Genomic DNA, 21,378 nt, shown 5'->3' with positions numbered 1-21,378 from the left:
GTTGAGAGGAGCCTCTGACATGGACCGACAGCCCGGTGGAGATGAGAAGAAACACAGAAAGGCCAGGATTAGGAGGGGGAGCGTCGACTTGCCAGCGGAAGGGATGGGAGGGTGGACCCGGCATCCATTTGGCTCCACCTAATCCGGCTTCAAGGAACAGAGAGAGCTAACTCTGGTTGCCCATCCTGCCTATATCACTACAGGGGAGAGGAGCAGCAGTGTGGCCTACTGGAAAGAACACCAGCCTGAGAGTCAGAGGACCTGGGTTATGATCCCAGGTCTGCCACTTGCCTGCTACGTGACCGTGAACAAGTCAGTTAACTGCTCTGGTCTCGTTTACCTCACCTGTTAAATATCGGGGCCTAGTAGACACAGCAAGGGGCTGGGAGACACTAGGATCTCGATTCTAATCTCAGCTCTGTCCCTTGTCTGCTGTGTGTCTGTGGGCAAGTCACTTCACTTCTCTGTGCCTCAGTTATGTCGTCTGTAAAACGGGGATTAAGACTTGGAGCCCTATGTGGGACAGGGACTATGTCCAACCCAATTATCTTGACCTACCCCAGTGCTTAGACCAGTGCCTGGCACATAGAAAGTACTAACACATACCACAATTCAATCACTGCTAAAAAGGGAAAAAATACCTGTTTCTCCCTTCCCCTTAGACTGTGAGCCGCAGGAGGGGCAAGGATTGTGTCCTCATTATTTTATATCTACCCCAATCCTTAATACAGGGCTTGGCACATAGCATTTAATAAATATCACAAGTACTGTTATTACTGACTTGGCCCCCAGAGTGGCAATCCCATTGAAGAAGTACTCTTCTTTCTCTATTTGTACACTGAACAGATCAATCGATGATATTTACTGAGTGTTTATTATGTGCAGAGCACTGTATTACGTGGTTGGGAGAGTGCAACACGACAGAGTTGGTAGACAAGTTCCCTGCCCACAATGAGCGCACAATCTAGAGGGGAAGACGGGCATTAAAATAAATAATTTACAGATAAGTACATATGTGCTTTGGGGCATAGAAGGGAGAGGGAGTCGGCTGCAGAGCATTCAGATGAGGTAGATAAAGCCTAATGCTACAGTGTAGCAATTCACCACCCCCCACTTCTTCCTGTCTCTCTAGTATCTATGAAGCATCAGGACTTTAGCACTGACCCTGCTTGAGTTATAGTGCAGCACATCACATGCTGAGAGCAGTTTATGGCTCCTAGACTTGCCTGGGGTGAGCAAGTGTCCACAGTCTCTCCCTGGATTGCACAGCTGCCCAAAGAAGACCCGAACTCCCACACTCAAAGCAGCTGAATTGCTATCACTTCTTCTAGAGATTGATCTTTTTTCAAAGTGTAGCGCGATAAGCAACAGAAAAATTGCTTTTATAAATCTCAAGGTCAAAAGATACAATATTGTTCACTTAGAGGGTCTCATTTCCGCTCCCACCAACGCCTCAAGAAACTAGATCAGTCAGTTCGGGCAGGAAGGCTTGCTTCCTCTACCATGAATGAGAGATCACCAACTCACTGCAAAGGGTTGTTCCACTGATCAATACCCCAATTTATACCAGCCAGTCCTCAAATGAAAATATTTCACTATTCTTTCAACTTGTTCACCTCAATGGAGGCGGGGCAAGTTGGTAAAAACGCATGATCTCTTATTTCACTGTAACTTCAGTGGTAAAGCAGTGAAGCAGCTAGCATTTTACATTACTGTAATGGGGTGTGCTTCTTGGCCTCTTTAATAATCCCAAGAGTTTACGAGAGTCTTGGAGTTTGTCGGCAATGAATAAATTTAGTCAGCTACTGCCACCTATAGAGGTAAGAGAAAAGTCCTCTTGGATGACTTTTCCTTATGATAAAAATATGAGATACTGTACATAACATGGGAATGCGGTTGCATCGACTGCCATAATTCTTTTTAGTACTTTTCTCTAATATCGTTCCAGAGTCCCCATTATGCATTCTTAGCATCTTTAGTTGCTCTGATCTAAAGTTTCTACAGCTGCCAATAAGAAATACTGAAGGAGGTAATTGCTAATGTAAATGGTTCCTTTATCAATGTGCGCAACTAATATTTTCTAAAGTGAATATGTTTAAACAGAGTTCCCAGCTCAAGAAACTAGGAAAGAGAAGAAAGCTATCAAATATTTGTAATATGAAATCTTTCAAATCTGGGTTTGGAAAATGTTCTCAATTTTCCAGTTCCACGCACACATACTCTATATGCTCCTCTCTCCCCCAACCACAAAGCAACTTTCTCAGAGAAAAACTGCACAGGCCTAGTACTTTAAGAGAAGTCCTCAAATTTAAATATGAAAAATTCAAATGTTCTCTGCGTTTTCAGTTTTTTCCCCTGCACCAAGTAAAGAATCAATCAATAATCAGCTCCAAGGCAAGTTTCTCAAGAACACCACCTGGCTTTTAAGGAGAAAACTCATCTAAATTCCATAAAGCCCCTCCCTTTTACTTAATAAATGCTATAGGATGATATAATTTTACAGAGCTATCTTGCTTTGTACTAGGGAATGCAAAGAATTTCAAACACAAAATAAGGGTCGGTGCTGTTTCAGCCTTTTATTAGAAGGTACTAATGAATATAATGGCACCTGCACATACCTGCAGTAATTCCAAGGTCATGGGAATGTTTTTAAGTTCCTTTAGCAAATCCAGAGCCCCAGCCTGTGAAAGAAAATGGAAAATATATTTTAAACTTGAATCATCGACTTTTCACAATCCAAAACGAACTGACTTAGTTCTCTAGTTTTACGGATAGAGTTTATCTGAGCTGGACTGGGTTCGATGTCCCTTAAGGAACGACCAGTGGCTGGGCCTGTGACTGTGAAGCACGAACGCCCCATCCCCAGCTGCCCCAGAGTAGTTTTGCTTCACCACAGATATAGGTGAGACCCCCTCCCCACAACCCCTTTTCAAAGTGACACTTGACTCAGCCCCTTTCTCAATATTAATAATAGTAAAATAGTATTTGATCAGGGCTTGCTTGTGCCAAGTAATGTAATATGTGTTGGGGAAGAGAGAGATGAGATCAGATACAGTCCTTGTCCCACATGGGGCTCACATTCTAAGTAGGAGGGAGAGCAGGTATGGAATTCCCATTTTACAGATGAAGAAACTGAGGCACAGAGAAGTTAAGTGATTTGCCCAAGATCACCCAGCAGGCAAGTGGGAGAGGTGGAATTAGAACCCAAGTCCTCTGACTCCCAGATCCATGCTCTTTTCACTGGGCCACAGTGCCTCTCACTACACATAATGCATCATTAACATCACTCTTAATAACTTTAAAAATGGCCAATAAAAATTATGGACCTCCATAAGGAAGGAAGGGAGAGGAGATATCAGCTCATTTTCCTTCCCCTCCCATGACATTCATCCCACTTCATCCCATCCTTGGATGGTCGACCTCTGGGCCTACTCCTGCAGATGTGGCTGGAGGGTTACAGGTCTGTAATTCTACTGGCAGTGATTTTAGAACTTCTTAAAAATCCTATACCTCACGCAATACTCCATGTACTGTCTGTTATTTAATGGGTAAATGGCAGTTGTGTTCCTGAAGAATCTTCTGTTAGGGAAAAACTGAGTCACAGTAACTATTGATTCAGTGAGAATTATTGGATTTGGGGGGGGGGGGGGGACAGACGAGTGAAAGATACCACCATGACTGGCATTTTTTGATACAAATTCCTATATTACTGTTATGTCCATCAAAAGAGGAATGTTTTATATCCTTGTCACCTATTTTACTATACTCAATTCTGTAAAATTGCAAAAACACTATAATAAACCACTGAATAAGTCTGAGAAGCACATCAGCATCATGCCTTGGTCAGAGCACCCTGATCAAAGCCAGGCATATGTAGACAACCATTTTTTTCCTACAGCATATCTACTTCTACCAACTTATCAAGTGTGATATCCAAAATTCCCTAACACTTCGATCATATATTTAAAATCATGTAATGAAAACAAATCATAGGAGAAATGACTGAATTTGCAAGCAAATTCAATGCCTCAGTCCCAAAAGGCAGGTTAATGTGTTCTTTTCTGTCAGAGTTGGGGGGAAGACAGGGAAGATGGGAGGAAGTGGGACTAGGAATAGTTCCAAGAAAGAAGGGAATTAAGATCCTACAGAAAATAAGGCTAAAGAAAACTGGAGGTCCTGGAGCTGGGGGTCAGGGGCAGCTGTGACAGCCTGGCCCAGGAGGCCCCGTGGAGGGAGGCTGCAGCTGGAGGCAGGTACCATTGCAGGAATAATGATAATAATAATAACGTTGGTTTTGTTAAATGCTTACTATGTGCCGAGCACTGTTCTAAGAGCTGGGGTAGATATAGGGTAATCAGATTGTCCCATGTGAAGCTCATAGTCTTAATCCCCATTTTCAGATGAGGTAACTGAGGCACCGAGAAGTTACGTGACTTGCCCAAAGTCACATAGCTGACAGGTGGCAGAGCTGGGATTAGAACCCATGACCTCTGACTCCTAAACCCATGCTCTTTCCCCCCAAGCCACGCTGCTGACCTTCTGAAGAAGGTCAGAGTGGCAGCTGGAGAGAGCCTCAGGGAGGATTATAGAGCCTCATGTGGGACACAAACCATGTCCAACCTGATTACCACTCCACTCCTCTCACGTCAACCTACTTGCCGCACCTCAATCTCACCTATCCCAATGTCGACCCCTTGCCCGTATCCGTCCTCCGAAGTGGCACTCCCTTCACGTACAATGGACCACCGCTCTTCCCACTTTCCAAACCACATCTTCACCAACAGGCTTTCCTCAACTAATCTTTCAATTCCTCTGCTCCCTCTCTCTGTCACCCTTGCCCTTAGATCTGCTCCCCCTTATGCACTTGATATTCACTCCACCCACAGCCCCATAGCAGTTATGTACACGTCCAGAATTTATTTTAATGTCTGTCTCCCTCTCGAGTGCAAACTCCTGTTGGGCAAGGAACAAGTCTACCAACTGTTATACTGAATTCTTCAGAGGGCTTAGTACAGTGCTCAACACACAATAAGCACTCAATAAATGCCATTGATAGGCCCAATTAGTAATCCACTGAGCATGTCTGACACCACTGAAGAGGAGGCCTTATGAAGAATAAAGAACTAGGCACAATATCGAGTTAAGCCCTTAGCTCCAACTTTAGCTCTGAATCATCAGAACATTGTGCAGAGACAGACAAAAAAAAATCCAGCACAAAGTTGTGCACCATCAGCAAGGGTACAGAAAATGAAAACAATAGTTTTGCCCTTCTTTTCTGAAATGCTCTGCACAGTTTTTTCTGGCTGCATCTTAGAAAAAGTCAAAATAGCAGTGGAAAAGTTCAAAGAAATGGAACCAAAACAACAATCACCGAGGCAGTGATGGAGCAACTTTCACATGGACCAGACCAAGATTATGATTTTTCAGTTCGAAAAGACAAAGGCAGGTCGCGGGGTGGGAACCTGACTGGAGTTTACAAAAATCACAAAGTAGGTGTACAGAACAACAGAACTGCTCACAAAATCCTGTACTGCTTGGATGAGGGGGTACCCACTGAATCTTGAAACCAGTAAATTCAAAATTATCAACAGGAAACATTCACAGAGTAAGGGGGAAGCATACAGAATTCACTATCTCAGGAACTTGGGCAGGGAATGTGTCTGTTCTAATGTTATACTGTACTCTCCCAAGCACTTAATAGAGTGTTCTGCACCCATTCAGCGCTCAGTAAATACAAGTGACTGACAGATAAGCAATGGATAATAAATACGATTGAAAGTGGATAAGAGGGAAATAGACCGTAAGCCCCCAAGGGATAGGGACCGTATCTAATTCCCACGTGGGTATTCTCTCCCAGAAAATGCTCTGCACACAGTAAGTGCTTACTAAATACCATGACTACCAATCAATCCTATTTATAGATGAATCAGCCTGTGTGCCGAACACTACAATATAACAGAGTTGGTAGACACATTCCCTGGCCACAACGAGCTTACAGTCTAGACACTAAATAGGTTACTAGAGGGAAAAGGTCGGGATGTTAGATGGTACATCAATACCCCATGAGGGAAGAAGGTCAAGGAGAGCAGTTAATCACATGGTTCCTCACAGCATCCCCTGGTGCCTTCACTGGTGACAGAATAGTAGGCTAGACGGGCAGATGGCCTGACCGAGAATGGCACCGCAGATGCTTTAAGGTTTACCTTAAGCCATAATTACAAACCAGATCGTGAGGAGTAGCTCGACCTGGTGGATAGAGCATGTGCCTGAAAGTCAGAAGGACTTGGGTTCTAATTCCAGCTCTGCCCCCTGGCTGCCGTGTGCCAGTCACTTTACTTCTCCGTGCCTCATTTTCCTCACCTGTCAAATGGGGATTAAGACTATGAGCCCCATGTGGGACAGGGACTGTGTCCAACACGATTTGCTTGTACTTACCCTAGCGCTTATACACCGCCTAGCACATAGTAAGCCCTTAACAATTACCACAATTATTATTGTCATCATCAATAGTCCAAACAGCCCAATATTTCAACTTCCGAAGTGGTAACAGGATACTTTAGGGGAAAATCTTGTGATGACTCTTGCTTGTCCTCAAGTTCTAGGTTTGGGATGTAAAACACTTGACAGAGCACTCCTGAAGCACCTACAAGCAAAGAAGGGACTTAAAACTTTGGCATGGGTTTTTCCTCAAATATGGAACACGGATATGCCACAAACCACCAAGAGCAGCATCCTCAAAAAGGAAAATGGGAGGGAACTGATCGTGCAACGACTGGCAAAATTCACCAAAATCTTTCCGGAAAGGCTGCTGAAGAATATTTGTATTCACGCCCTCCCTGAATCTCAGCGTGGGGTCACACCGAGGCAGTAGAGAGGCTGTGATTTTCACAGAATAAAAAACAGAAGTGCACGAAGCCGTGCCAACCTTTCCCCACTGTGTGAATTTAAATCATCAACGCCGCCAGGAGGGAGAGGGTAGGAGAACTACAACGCAGGTCAGGCTTTCCGAGTCAGACTCTAAATTGTAAACCTGCAAAGTCCTGATGACTAGAGGCGATCCCCGCCTTGTGTCTGCCCAAGTCATGACAAACGGTACTTACGACATCCCTGAATTTACATCCCTTTCCAGGCTCACAACATATAATTTGATGCGTACAGCTCCGACTGGGTTTCATAACTCTGCCTGCTCCGTCCTCACGGGGTTTCAGTCCCCATCCATCGTCCATCCCCTCCCTGGTCATCGTCGCTCCTGGGCCCAGTCTTCCGAGGCCCGGAATCAGTGGCCAAGACTGCAGATGCAGCTGAAGCAGTAGCTGCAAGGATTGTTGTGCAGCTTCCTTCTCCCCACCTCCCCCTCTGCCAGTGAGAAGCAGCAGCAGCAGCAAGAATCACGCTCTGGCAATAATAATAATAATAATGTTGATATTTGTTAAGCACTTACTATGTGCAGAGGACTGTTCTAAGCGCTGGGGTAGACACAGGGGAATCAGGTTGTCCCACGTGGGGCTCACAGTCTTAATCCCCATTTTACAGGTGAGGTATCTGAGGCACAGAGAAGTTAAGTGACTTGCCCACAGTCACACAGCTGACGAGTGGCAGAGCCGGCATTCGAACCCATGACCTCTGACTCCAAAGCCCGTGCTCTTTCCACTGAGCCACAAGAACATTCAGCTCCTGGGCTCCCTCCTTTCTCTCTGCTGCAGAACACAAAGACCCTCCTTTCCCCTCTACGGCTGACAGCTGCACCGAGAGCTGCAATGAGACTGTCCTGCAAGATCCTCCTTCCCTGTCACAAATAAGGTTCAGTCATTTCCCTCAATGCTCTGCCCTGGCAGGCCTCCGAGAGCGGGATGGGCGGATGCTGCTAAATGGGGCAGCAAGTTACTATGCTACTGAAAAAGTCCTTCCTAAAAGGGCACTGGGCAGAAGATCGGGAGTGGCGAGCTTGGAGCACAGGGAGGGGTTGATACTTTCGCCCCAGCTGGAGCCAAAAAAAACCACAACAAAACACCCCCCAAAACCTGCCACACTAACTCAACCAAAAATGTCGTGGTGTTCTTTTTCTTCTAATGGTATCTCTGAAGCACTTACTATACAAGCCACTCGGAGAGAGACAAGCTAATCAGGTTGGACATAATCCATGTCCCCATTTTATATATCAAGTAACTGAGGCATGTGAAGTGACCGGCCCAAGATCACAAAGCAGCCAAGTGGCAAAGAAGGATTAGAACCCACGTCCTTCCGACTCCCACGCCCTTGCTGCTTCTCCTGCTGGTGCTCATGAAATAGGTCAAAGTTCAGGGATTACCCACTGCTTGCAACAACATTCTGGTCTGATCATTTTCTCTCCCTTCCAAGGACAATACAGGTGACAAAGAGTCGGGGCGTTTGAGGTTTCTTTTCCTAAGAAACAGAACAATTTCCATGGAAACTAAAATGGAAATGATTAAAAGGTCTGAAAAAGGTGGAAGGCAGCTTAGATAGTAGAGCTACACCTATCCCCAAGGAGGATCAGCACCACCTTGAGAGAAGAGCAAAGAATTCAAGGATATATTATTACAGTTCAGCCCCTGTGCAGTCAACTGGGACAACAAAGCAGCACATCAAACTAGTTGCTCAGGTTGCAAGACTGCTAATCCGAACGATGAAAGCCATGCCCCTCCGGTTAGTTTAGGCATAATTCTAGAACACGCAGTCAACAAGCAGGCAGTTCAAATGCAAAACCATTCAATGCAGGTTGGGGATATTTTTGGTATTTTTAAGTCAGGGCTAATTTGCATAACATCAAGATCTCGGGTGAAGCTGCCAGGGCTGTTGAGGAGGCAGTTGTGCTTTTCCTGGGACATTTTTGTGCCGGAGAAGGTTTTAGCTGTTGTAGTAATAGTATTTATTAAGTGCTTACTGTGTGCAGGGGGAAAAAAATACAAATGCGGGATATGGTCCCTGTCCCTCAAAGGAATCACAACCTAATTGGGAAGAGTGGACTGAAGGTAGATACCTAAGGAGTAACGAAACAATAAAACACTAAAAACATACGACAGGGACAAAAAACATAAAACAAAACCAAACATCATCAGGGACCTCTGGCTAGAGGAGCAAAATTTCAGGTTCCTCATGCCTCTGAATCCACAGCACACCCGAAGCCACAGCGGCTACCGGCCTGCCCAAGGTTCTGTGGAGGCCTCATGCTGAGAGTGCTTCTCTTTCCCACTGTGGTGGTGGAAGGCAGGATGGGTTGGAGTAGTCTGGATGGAGCGGAGAAGAGTAGGGGCCCATTCCCGGGAAGGTAGTGTGACTGGCTGGCTTTCTGGTGGGGAAAATGTCAAGAGCGGCAGGTTTTATCCCTGACCCAGCACATGCAGAGCAAGTCGGGAGTGATGAGCTACAGTGGAGAGGAAGCATGCTTGCCCGCTGTGGATGGGGGCTGAGAATGCACAGGGAGGAGAGCCTGTAGTTTCTGGTGGTTAAATGTCGATGGAAGTGGACTCTTGGGAAGTTGCCAAAGAAAAATCCACGTCAGGATACAAACCTGCTAAAACCACACTTCCTCATTTGCTCGGTTCCAAAGCTGCTCACGACTTCACACTTAAACCACGGCTTTTCCACCATTTGGAAAATTCCAGCGCTTCCCAAGGATAATGCAAGGCATTTCTCCTAGGGACGTGGAAAGCTAACATCAACTCCTGGTTCAGTAAGAACATTTTGTGCTATCTGGCAAGGATTACCATAGCTTTCCCTTCCTATCAAAGTCCTGCATTCAGAGCGTCGTTTGCCTTCGACTTGCCCTGGATCATCCAAGCATCCTTGATGACATGCCAAGTGGTGTGCCTCCTTCCCCACCCCACCTCGCTGTTGCAACCCCTGCTGGACCAGGGGGCTACAAGCATCTTTCAAGGCCTACCAAATTAAGTGCACTTGTCCCGGCTTCCGGGACAACCGAGAAAGAGGTGGATTCTGGAAAGGCTGATTTACCACACGGTCAAGAACACAGGTGAGGGCTGGAATGAAATGAAACAATCCAATTTAAATGGTGTTTGCAGAAAAATGTATCCGGGATTTTGTTTCTGCTTTGGAGAGGTAGCCAAAAATGTTGAAATGGGCAAATAACTCAACTTACTTAGACACGGCACTAGAAGAGGTCGATGAACAGCAAAAAAGTGGCAGAGGAAGATGCCCACTCTCCTCAAGTCCCGACTACACAAGTGTCAGCTGACATTTCAAAATGCCCATTGGAAGAAAATGACCCCGACACCGAATGCAGCACGAGTGCACGAGGATATAATCCAGTACGGTCAACTGTTAGAGACCAATTTACACGGAAAAGAGAGAATGTCTTTTGGAACTTCCTTGAACATTTTCTTTCGGAAAGCAGACTAGACTCTAGAAAAAACAACAGCCAGAATGCCTCAAAAAGACTCCAGCCACACACCCTTCAAAAGATCCCTACAACTTACCTCGAAACCAACTGGAAAACTAACATCGTTGAAGCAGTAAGTCATCCATGAGCTAGAGTATGCTGGTGACTCCAGCACCTCCAGTATGCTGGAGGCACATATACAGAGACACGCAGATTATTGTGATTTAGTTGGCAAAGTTAACATGCCATTCTGGACAGTTAGTCTGAAGCAGATCAAGGTTTGTTCTAGAACAACTCAGGAGTTTTCACTGGCAAAACAAACTTTTGAACTTATATGAAGGAAAGGAAAGAAAGGAGGAATTGTTATCCAATGACAGCCACAACAATCACTACATTTCACAAAATCATTTGGGGTTTGAGGGCAGTAGAGAGGAGATGAAATAGGTAGTGCAAAAAAGAGTAAATCCACATGAATTAAAACCTGAAAACTGTACTTTCAAAACACAAAGTTACTTTTACCATTGTCAGAGTATTAGTTTAAAGGAATAAACACTTTTCTAACAGGCCTACATTCCTTCAACGGCTAGAAATGTAAATTTAAGCTACATTTTGAAGAAGTGAAAACAGACCTTCAGATACACAATGACTTCGAGATGTTGCATTTTTTAAAATGCACAGATCTGATGGATCCAAGGAAATAATCCACTTGATTCTATTTTTCTTCCTGTTCAGTATCGCCTCTACAGTTCAGCACCACTTGCATCAACTACGGGTAATGATGCAAGAAGAAGAAAGGAACCAGTGTGGTTTTCAAAATCAAATTTATTTGGCAGTGGTTGATACACCGCTAATGAAGGAAAAAAAGGGAAAAGGTGGGCATAAACAATTCTTTTCTCACTCCTAGAAATCCTAAATTCTGAACCTTCTTGAAAAGTGATGCTTTTATATTCTTTGTGCTCTTTTAGGGAATAATTTTCCAGTATGGAAAGACAAAATGTGTTAGTGACCTCAGCAGGTCAACTAATTCATCCTTCCATTTTCAGGAAGAATTGCCCCCAAACCTTCAAATCTATAAACAAAAAAATTCTACTCTCCCTTTGAAACATGTGCTGGGTCTAGACTTAGACAGTTTCTCCTAATAGCCAACCCAAATTCTCTCTCCTGGAATTTAATATCCCTTGGATGAAAGAGAGGAAACCGCTCCTTACCCACCCCAACACATACATACACACTCTTCTATGTTCTGAACTCAAAGCCTATTAACTTCCCTCTCCTCCTAGTTTCTCATTTTCCATCTAACAATTCCAATTCCTTTAGTCTTTTTACATGAAACACATTTTAAATATTCTTTTCTGGATTCTTCCTAGAAGGCCAGATCTCAGACCAGTCGTATCCCCTTTCCTTGAAGTAAGGAGGATGGGGAAAGCAGGCAAAGAGAGGCAGTGTGGCCTAGTGGAAAGAGCACGGATCTGGGAGCGAGAGGAGGTGGGTTCTAATCGCAGCTGTGCCGCTTGTCTGCTGTGTGACCATGAGCAAGTCATTTCTCTTCTCTGTGCCTCAGTTACCTCATCTGTAAAATGGTGATTAAGACTGAGAGCCCTATCTGGGACAGGGACCGCGTCCAACCCGATTATCTTGTATCGACCCCTGTGCTTGGTATAATGCCTGGCACCTAGTAAGCATTTTGCAGATACCATAAAATAAAAAAAGTTGCTCCTGCGTCCGCTCTGCTCCTGCCACTCCAAAGATGGCAACCGGGGAGGGGGAAATGGGGAGCAAGGCCCCCACTCTCTCTACCACCACCCTTTACTACTGCTGTGGCTCTCGTGAAGGGAAAGCACTCTTCACCTGTTCAGAGTCTCTAGGGCAACCTCAATAGTATGTACCTGCACCCCAGGCTGGTTGATTTGGTTTGCACATGACTTGGACTTAACAATCCCGTTTAGTCTCCGCAACTGGCCTGCTGGCAACTGGCTTCCTTGGGTAATCAAAGTACCAAAAGCCTCCGGGGGTGAGGTGGAAGGAATGAGGCATTCCTGGGATACAGTGAACAGAGTGTACACTTGCACCAGTATTTCTCCGCTCCCCTTCAGTAACAACTGGGACTCTTTCCAGGCTCCACCAACCCTGGGCCAGACCCAATGCCAGGTTGGGAATGATGATGAGCCAAAGAACAGTGTGGTGCCTGAACAAGGCCTTGTCCTTTCTCCTCCTGAACCTCTGCTTCAGCCTCTGAACCCCATCTACATGGTTCTCTGTATGCAAAAATCCAAGTGCAAGCCTCATTACTGGAGCTATTTTACATTTTTTTCCTTGACCCTCATTTTCCCATTGACCTGACCAAGAACAACACTACTGCAATTAACTAATAACCTTGAATGGCCTCCCTAGTTTCTTTATTGGTAAACACAGGCAGAGTTCTGTACGATTTCCTCCTTTGATAGGACAATTCTAATTCCAATTCCAAAAACAGGGCATAATACAACTTTTAAATCTCCAACTTTACATTTTAAATCCTCCCAATCGCCCTTCCCTTTTTGCTATCCTCATAACAGCTAAATTAGGTAAGCTGGTTAAACAAAACCAAATACAGGCACCAAAAACTGTCCGTTTTTCCTCAGATAACACGACAACTAGAAAAAGACAGAGAGCACTGCCCTAAGGCAGACGGCACTGCCATCTCTTACACAGCTGCACACCGTGCCCATAAAAATGCAGCAGAGCACCTTTTCCGGTCCTCGCCTTTCGAGGTAAGCACTGCTCCGATCTCAATGGTTAAGAGGGGATGGGTACGTCCTACCACGGGCACTTGAGTTGTTTGAGCAGTACCGATGATCGTGTACGCTGAACCATGTCTTGCCCAGTCTATCAATCAGTAGATTTTATTGAACGCTTACCGGGTGCAGAGAGCTATACTAAGCACTTGGGAGAGTATAATAAAGTAGGTAAACATGAGCCATGTCCACAAAGAGCATACAGAAAAGAGGGAGAGGCAGACATTAAAATAAATTACAGAGAGGTATGTTAAATAAGTACTTTGGGGATAAGGGAGGGGTGAATATCAAAGTGCCTCAGGGGTGCAAGCAAGTAAAAAGGGAGGGGTTAAGCAGGGAATCCCTCTTGGGGGAGCTTTGATTTTAGTAGGGCTTTGAAGTTGGGGAGAGTGGTGGTCTACTGAGCAGATCTGAGGGAGGCCAGAGGCCAGAAAGAAAGGTACGGTGAGGAGGTGGTGCTACAGAAGCAAAGTGTGTGGGCTGGATTGTAGCAAGAGATCAGGGAGGTAAGGTAGGAGGGGGCCAACTGATTGAGTCCTTTAAAGCTGTTGGTAAGAAGCTGCTGGTTTGATCCAGAGATGGATGAGCCATCACTGGAAGTTTCTGAGAAGGAAGACGTGGAGTGAGCAGTCGCTGGCTTTAAAAAGCGAACAAAGGACAAAAATCTTAATATTTTAAAATTTACTATTACATTTAACAAGAACTTTCTATATCCCAGTTTCAATCTACCACAGGTCACTTCTGATGTGCTGTTTAGTTATCAAAGGTGACTGCATAGGGGCTGAGCCGTTGACAAATTCTGAGCTTGTCTTTCAGGATGGTCATGCTTGCCATTAGGGAAAGTGCAAATGACGTGAGCTTCCGTCTCATCTATATGATTTCAAATTATTTTGCTTCATTAGTGAAGGGGGTTCAGACTAACAAAGGGAAGAGACATACAGGTTTCTCAAAAATGTGAAAAATTGGTAAGGGGTATATGTATTAAACTTAAACGCTTATTGCCTCACTACAGGATAAAACCATTCTGTAGGGGGGGAAAAACTGCCTTCAGCAACAAATTCAATACAAGTGGAAACTGAAATTAAAACGAGACCCACTCAGCGGCTCATTTCAGTTCTCAAGTGAATATGTCTACCACACTACAACTGGAGAGAATGGGAAGACATCTGGATCTCAAAACCAAACTGTAAAAGATGAATTTAACCTATCAGAAACAGAACTGATTTATTCTTTCAATCGTATTTATTGAGCACTACTGTATGCAGAGCACCGGGCTACTTTCTTTGAAAATACAATTCAGCAACAAAGAGACAAACCCTGCCCACAATGGGCTTACAGTCTTGGGGCCCGACCACAAATTAAATGAGACTTTCATGGAGAAATAGTTTACGTTCATTACAAAGTTTTTTATGAAAAATCTTTTTCCTTTCAACACACACCTGCTTTAGGGCATCCGAAACTCTGGCCAATTCAGATTTTTATTCTTTTTAAATACCTCAACTACTTCCGCCTACTTGGACTGTGAGCCCCGTACAGGACAGGGACTGTGTCCAACCTAATAACTTTGTTTCTACCCCTAAGCAGAGAACAATGTTTGGTACATAGTAAGCACTTAAACACAATTTTAAAAAATCCACGAGGAATTTAAAGGGTGCTTTGCAACAAAATGAAATGGACTTCTCTATAGAACCTCGGGAAGGTTTAAAGCAGCCTGGCAAGATCACCTAGCCTAAATTTGTAAGTCTATGATTCCACTGCACACCCCCTTTAGCACCTTTCCTGGGAATCGGGTCATGGGTTCTAATCTCGACTCCCCCACTTGTCTGCTGGGTGACCTTGGACACATCACTTCACTTCTCTGGGCCTCAGTTACCTCATCTGTAAAATGGGGATTGAGACTGTGTGAGCCCCATGTGGGACAGGGACTGTGTCCAACCCAATTTGCTTGTACCCACCTCAGTGCTTAGTACAGGGCCTGGCACCTAGTAAATGCTTAAATGCCATTATTATTATTATTGTTATTATTCCAGAGAGGCATGTCTTGTTTTCGTTTAGTTCTGTTTTGCTTTGCTGTCTGTCTCCCCTGTTTAGACTGTGAGCCCATGACTGGGTAGGGATGGCCTTATCTGTTGCCAAGTTGCACATTCCAAGCGCTTAGTACAGCGCTCTGCACATAGTAAGCACTCAATAAATACTATTGAATGAATGAATGAAAGGTTAAATTCCTTTCCAAGAGACTTGGCTTAGCACTGCTTCCACCCCTAACCACCTTGGACTGCTCTGATGGCAATGTGTGGGCACAGAATGGCTCTTTTGGTGCAAAAGCTTTTTGCAAGGAGAAAGAGAGACAAGAAGGGGAGAGAGAAAACCGTGCCAGGTGCTGCAAAACTCAAACACAACAACACACCACGGGGACAGACGGCCTTTGCCTTTTTGTGCACACATTGGCCTTTCCAGCCACTCATACCCAAAGGATGAGCTTCACTGGCAGCGGTGCCCTTAATTAATGTTGGTATTTGTTAAGCGCTGGGGTAGACACAGGGGAATCAGGTTGTCCCACGTGGGGCTCACAGTCTTAATCCCCATTTTACAGATGAGGTCACTGAAGCACAGAGAAGTGACTCGCCCACAGTCACACAGCTGACAAGTGGCAGAGCCGAGATTCGAACCCATGACCTCCGACTCCAAAGCCCGTGCTCTTTCCCCTGAGCCACGCTGCTTCTGTGGCCTTTGACCACGAAGGGCAGATACACACAACACACGAGAAGCAGTGTGGCCTAGCGGAAAGAGCACAGCCCCGGGAGTCAGAGGACCTGGAGTTCTAATTCTGGCCCTGCCCCTTATCTGCTGTGGAACCTTGGACGAGTCACTTAACTTCTCGGGGCCTCGGGTCCCTCGTCTGCAAAATGAGACTGCGATACCCTTTCTCCCTCCTACTCAGTCTGTGAGCCCCTCGTGGGGTCTGATTATCCTGCATCTACGCAGGCGTTCGGTACAGCGCTAGGCATCCAGTAAATGCTTAACAAATGCCACAACCACACAGGGCGCCGCACAGGCAAGCCCGGGGCGCCAGCGTTTCGGCTGGGCTGGCAGGGGCTCGGGAAGCCCAGGAAGGGTTTCTCGGTCGGGGAGAGCATCGCCCTTCCCCAGCCCGAGGCCTCCCCGTGATCCCCCACCCCTCGGCCTCCGACCTTAAAGGTCCACCTGCAGGTAGGCGCCTTTCCGACCCATTTCTGGGGATCGAAGGAAAGCTCAGTGGAAAGAGCCCGGGCTGGGGAGTCAGAAGTCATGGGTTCGAATCCCGGAGCAGCCACTTGTCAGCTGTGTGAGCGGGGGCAAGTCACTTCATTTCTCTGTGCCTCAGTTCCCTCATCGGTAAAATGGGAATTCACTGTGAGCCTCACGTGGGACGACTTGATTCCCCTATATCTACCCCAGCGCTTAAAACAGAGCTCTGCACATAGTAAGTGCTTAACAAATACCAACATTATTATTATTATTATTGATACAAATTTATGGTCCTATTTATTTCTACTGATCCTCGTTTACTTGTTTTGATGTGTATATACACCTCTAATCCTATTTCTACTGATCCCCGTTTACTTGTCTTGATGTGTCTATACCTCTAATCCTATTTATAATGTTCCCCGTTTACTTGTTTTGATGTGTATAGACCTCTAATTCTACTTATCTATATTGATGCCTGCTGACTTGTTTTGATGTCCGTCTCCCCCCTTTCAGACTGCCAGCCCGGTGTGGGCAGGGATTGTCTCTCTTGTACTTTCTGAATTGTACTTTCCACGCATTCGGTAGAGTGCTCTGCACCCAGTTGGCGCTCCCAAAACCCGCCCGAATGAAGGCAGGGGCCCCTTCGGGCCCTCCAGCTCCGAACCCACAACCTGCCCGGCCCCGAGGTCCCCCATTCCCCCCAGCCTGAGGTCCCCCAATTTCCCCAGTCCGGGGTCCCCCATCCTCCCCAGCCGGGGTCCCCCCAATCTTCCCACCCCGGGCTCCCCCATCTCCCCAGTCCAGGGGCCCCCCCGCCTTCTCCCCGACCTGGGATCCCCCATCTCCCCGGCCCCGACCCCTCATTCCCCCCAGTCCTGGGTCCCCTACCTCCCCAGTCCGGGGTCCCCTATTTTCCCCGGTCCCAGTCCCCCTTTGCCCCCAGTCCAGGGCCCCCCATTCTCCCCGGCCCCGACCCCTCATTGCCCCCAGTCTGGAGTCCCCCACCTCCCCAGTCCAAGGTCCCCCATTCTCCCCAGTTCGGGATCCCCCATCCTCCCCACCCCGGGTCCCCCCCTTTTCCCCAATCCAGGATCCCCCATTCTTCCCACCCCGGGATCCCCCATCTCCCGGGCCCGGGGTCCTCCTTTCTCCCCAGTCCGGGGTTCCCCATTTCCCCCGGTCCCAGTCCCCTACTCTCCCCAGTCCGGGGCCCCCCATTCTCCCCAGCCTGGGGTCCCCCAATTTCCCCAGCCCTGGGTCCCCCACCTCCCGAGTCCAAGGTCCCCCATCCTCCCCAGCCCGGGGTCCCCCCTTCTCCCCGGCCGGGGGTCCCCCCCCCTTTTCCCCTCCCCAGGATCCCCCCGCTGCTCGGGGGAGGGGAGGCGGCGCGCGCTCCCGGGGCTCCCCGCGCGCGTTCCCGCCGCCCCCCGCGCGTTCCCGCGCCGCTCACCGCGTTCTTCTTCTGCACCATCTTATCCATCTTCTTGGCGATGCGGATGATTTCATCTTCCACGCCGCTCATGGCTCCCGGCCGACGGACGGACGGACGAACGGGGACGAGAAGCGGGGGAGGGGGGGAGTGGAAGGGGCAAGGCCGGAGGGGCGACCGAGCCGGACCGAGCCGAGCCGAGCCGAACCGAGCCGAACCGAGGCGGGAGCGCGCCGGGCGGGGACGCGCACCCTCCTCCGCTCCGAAATAAAGGGCGGCCGGCGGCCGGCGCAGGCCGGACCAATCGAACGGGCGGGCGGGCGCCGCCCACCAGGCAGGACTAATCGGCCGCCGATGGCGTCCATCCGCGCAGGCGCAGAGGCCGGGCCGGCCTGCGGGCCCCGCTTGGGGCCCATGGCCGCCCTCCCGCCCCTGGCCCTGTTTCCCTCTCCCCTCAACACTCTACTCCTCCGCTCGACTCTCTACAGCTTCATCACCCTATTTATTTTGTTCAATGAGACGTACATCACCCTGATTCTATTTGCCATTGTTTTAATGAGATGTTCTTCCCCTCGACTCTATTGATTGCCATTGTTCTTGTCTGCCCGTCTCCCCCGATTAGACTGGAAGCCCGTCCAGGGGCAGGGACTGGCTCTGTTACCGATCTGTCCATTCCAAGCGCTTAGTCCAGTATTCTGCGCATAGTAAGCGCTCAATAAATACGATTGACTGCCTGAATGAATGACCATGGGGGCAGCGCCTGCCGTTTTAAGGGCGGAAAAAGGGAACCCCAACTGCCACCGTGAGACAGCGGAGGGGGGGCCTTTGGACCGCTGAACGGACGGGCCCGGCTGGAAGCTGAAGGGACACCCCACCCACACCCACACACATATACACACACACACATCCCCACCTCCCCCCTTAGGTTTGGCATTCCTTATTGCCCTGGTTGTCACACACCACCCCCCCTCCCCTTAGCTTTGGCATTGCTTACTGCCCTAGTTGTGACACACACACACACACACCCCCCTTGGATTTGGCATTCCTTACTGCCCTGTCAAACACACAACCCCCTTAGGTTTGGCATTCCTTATTGCCCTGGTTGTCACACACCCCCACCCCTTAGATTTGGCATTGCCTACTGCCCTGGTTGTCTCACACACACACTCCCACCTTAGATTTGGCATTGCTTACTGCCCTGGTTGTCTCACACACACACACACACACACACACACACACACACACACACACACACCCTTGGATTTGGCATTCCTTACTGCCCTGTCACACACACAACCCCCTTAGGTTTGGCATTCCTTATTGCCCTGGTTGTCACACACACACACACCCTTAGATTTGGCATTGCCTACTGCCCTGGTTGTCTCACACACACCCCCCCCCCCCGCTTAGATTTGGCATTGCTTACTGCCCTGGTTGTCTCACACATACCACCCCCCCCGGATTTGGCATTCCTTACTGCCCTGTCACACACACAACCCCCTTAGGTTTGGCATTCCTTATTGCCCTGGTTGTCACACCCACATACCCCATCTCTTAGATTTGGCATTGCCTACTGCCCTGGTTGTCACACACACACACACACACACACCCCACACACCCCCCTTAGATTTGGCATTCCTTACTGCCCTGGTTGTAACCACCCCCCCTTAGATTTGGCATTCCTAACTGCCCTGGTTGTGACACACACACACATCCCTTAGATTTGGCATTCCTTACTGCCCTGGTTGTCACTCACACACCCCCCCCCCCTTAGATTTAGCACTGCTTATAGCCCTGGTTGTGACACCCGCACACACACCCTTAGATTTGGCATTCCTTATTGCCCTGGTTGTGACACACACACACACCCCTTAGATTTGGCATTGCTTACTGCCCTGATTGTGACACACACACACACACACACAAATACATACACATACTTCACATTCAGCATTGCTTACTGCCCTGTCCCCAACCTCCCAATGGCCCATGTTCTCCTTCCTATTTGCCTTGCGTTGCCCCTCATTCATTCATTCAACAGTATTTATTAATCACTATGTGCAGAGCACTGGACTAAGCGCTTGGAATGGACAATTCGGCAACAGAGACAATCCCTGCCCACTGTCGAGCTTACGGTCTAATCAGACAATCCCTGCCCCTCGTTCTCTTAGGGATCACAGTTAGGAATTCACAAATTTCCTCTTCGCCATCCTTAATTTTTCCAAGGAGAGAGGTCAACTAGACCAAACGTAACCAATCCCCTGGTTAGCCACCCCCTCTTCCTTCCGGCCACTATATCCTCCAACCTTCCACTAGCTTCCCTTGTGTCCCTCCGCATCCGTCGATGGTATTTATTGAGTGCTTACTGTGTGCAGAGCACTGTACTAAGCGCCTGGAAGTGTATCATACAATAGAGTCGGGAGACACCTTCCCTGCCCACAAGAAATCTACAAGTCTTAGAGAAGGGCAGCCCACAAAAACTCAGAATTGGCTTCCAAGTTCTGCGGCCTTGCCTGCCGCCGCTGACTGCACCGGCTATTCCTCCGCTCGCCCTAGTCCTTCCTCCCAAGCCGACTTTGTCGCTCTACCTCCCTCTCAGCTCTTCCCCACCCTACCCCGGCTCGGAAATCCCACCCTAAATAATGATAATTATGATATTTGTTAAGCGCTTAATATGTGCAGAGCACTGTTCCAAGCACTGGAGTACATACAGGGTAATCAGGTTGTCCCACATAGGGCTCACAATTTTTTTCTTAAATCCCCATTTTTACAGATAAGGTAAGTGAGGCACAGAGAAGTGAAGTGACTTGCCCAAGGTCACACAGCAGACAAGTGGCAGAGCCGGGATTAGAACCCACGACCTCCGATCCCCAGCCCGTGCTCTTTCCACTAAGCCACGTTTACATTCCAGGTCTTCCCAGGATCAGCGCTTTATTATTATTATTATTATTGTTGATAATAATAATAGGGGCCTTTGTAAGTAGGCCCTAAGTGCCAGGCATTGTACTAAGCACTGGGGTAGACACAGGGTAATTGGGTTGTATGCGGTTCCTGTCTCACATGGGGCTCCCGGACTTAATCCCCATTTTACAGATGAGGTAACTGAGGCACAGAGAATAAACCACAGCACTCTCCTCCTAAAATCCCACCTCCTCTAGCAAGGCTTAGGTTCCCCTGCCCTAAGTCATATAAACCCATCCGGCTTCTTCATTAACTTATTTATGCCCATCCTCAGCATTTTTGTGTGTGTATGCATATTATATATACACTATATGATATATGCATATTATATACACACATACATATACATATACACACACGTACACACATATATGTTTTGTTTTATGCTGTCAAATCGTCTCCAACCCCCAGCAACACCACGGACACATCTCTCCCAGAACGTCCCACTTCCTTCTGCAATTGTTCTGGTAGTGTATCCACAAATATACAGACACATACACACATACTTACACATATATAGATGCAACTCTACATTCAACCATTTATTTTGACTACACCAGGTGCAAATATTTTTATATCGTCAATACCCATGTGGGTGTAAGTCCTTGTGGGAAGAAAGCCTGTCATTT

The 21,378-nt window shown here is 47.5% G+C and overlaps 1 protein-coding gene across 1 annotated transcript in view; it reads right to left on the bottom strand.

Annotated features, from left to right (window-relative positions):
- Positions 1–18,001, bottom strand: part of TCEA1 (transcription elongation factor A1) — a 29,231-nt gene extending 11,230 nt beyond the window's left edge. The window contains exons 1-2 of the mRNA XM_001514516.6: positions 17,810–18,001; positions 2,619–2,681 (exon numbers count right to left, since the gene is read on the bottom strand). Coding sequence (XP_001514566.3) covers positions 2,619–2,681; positions 17,810–17,881 — 135 coding nt within the window. The 5' untranslated portion in view covers positions 17,882–18,001. The remainder of the gene's footprint in view (positions 1–2,618; positions 2,682–17,809) is intronic.
- Positions 18,002–21,378: the final 3,377 nt, after the last annotated feature.

This window comes from Ornithorhynchus anatinus, chromosome 7 (assembly GCF_004115215.2).
Source record: "Ornithorhynchus anatinus isolate Pmale09 chromosome 7, mOrnAna1.pri.v4, whole genome shotgun sequence".
Taxonomy (NCBI): Eukaryota; Metazoa; Chordata; class Mammalia; order Monotremata; family Ornithorhynchidae; genus Ornithorhynchus; species Ornithorhynchus anatinus.
This window is presented reverse-complemented; position numbering and strand designations above follow the sequence as displayed.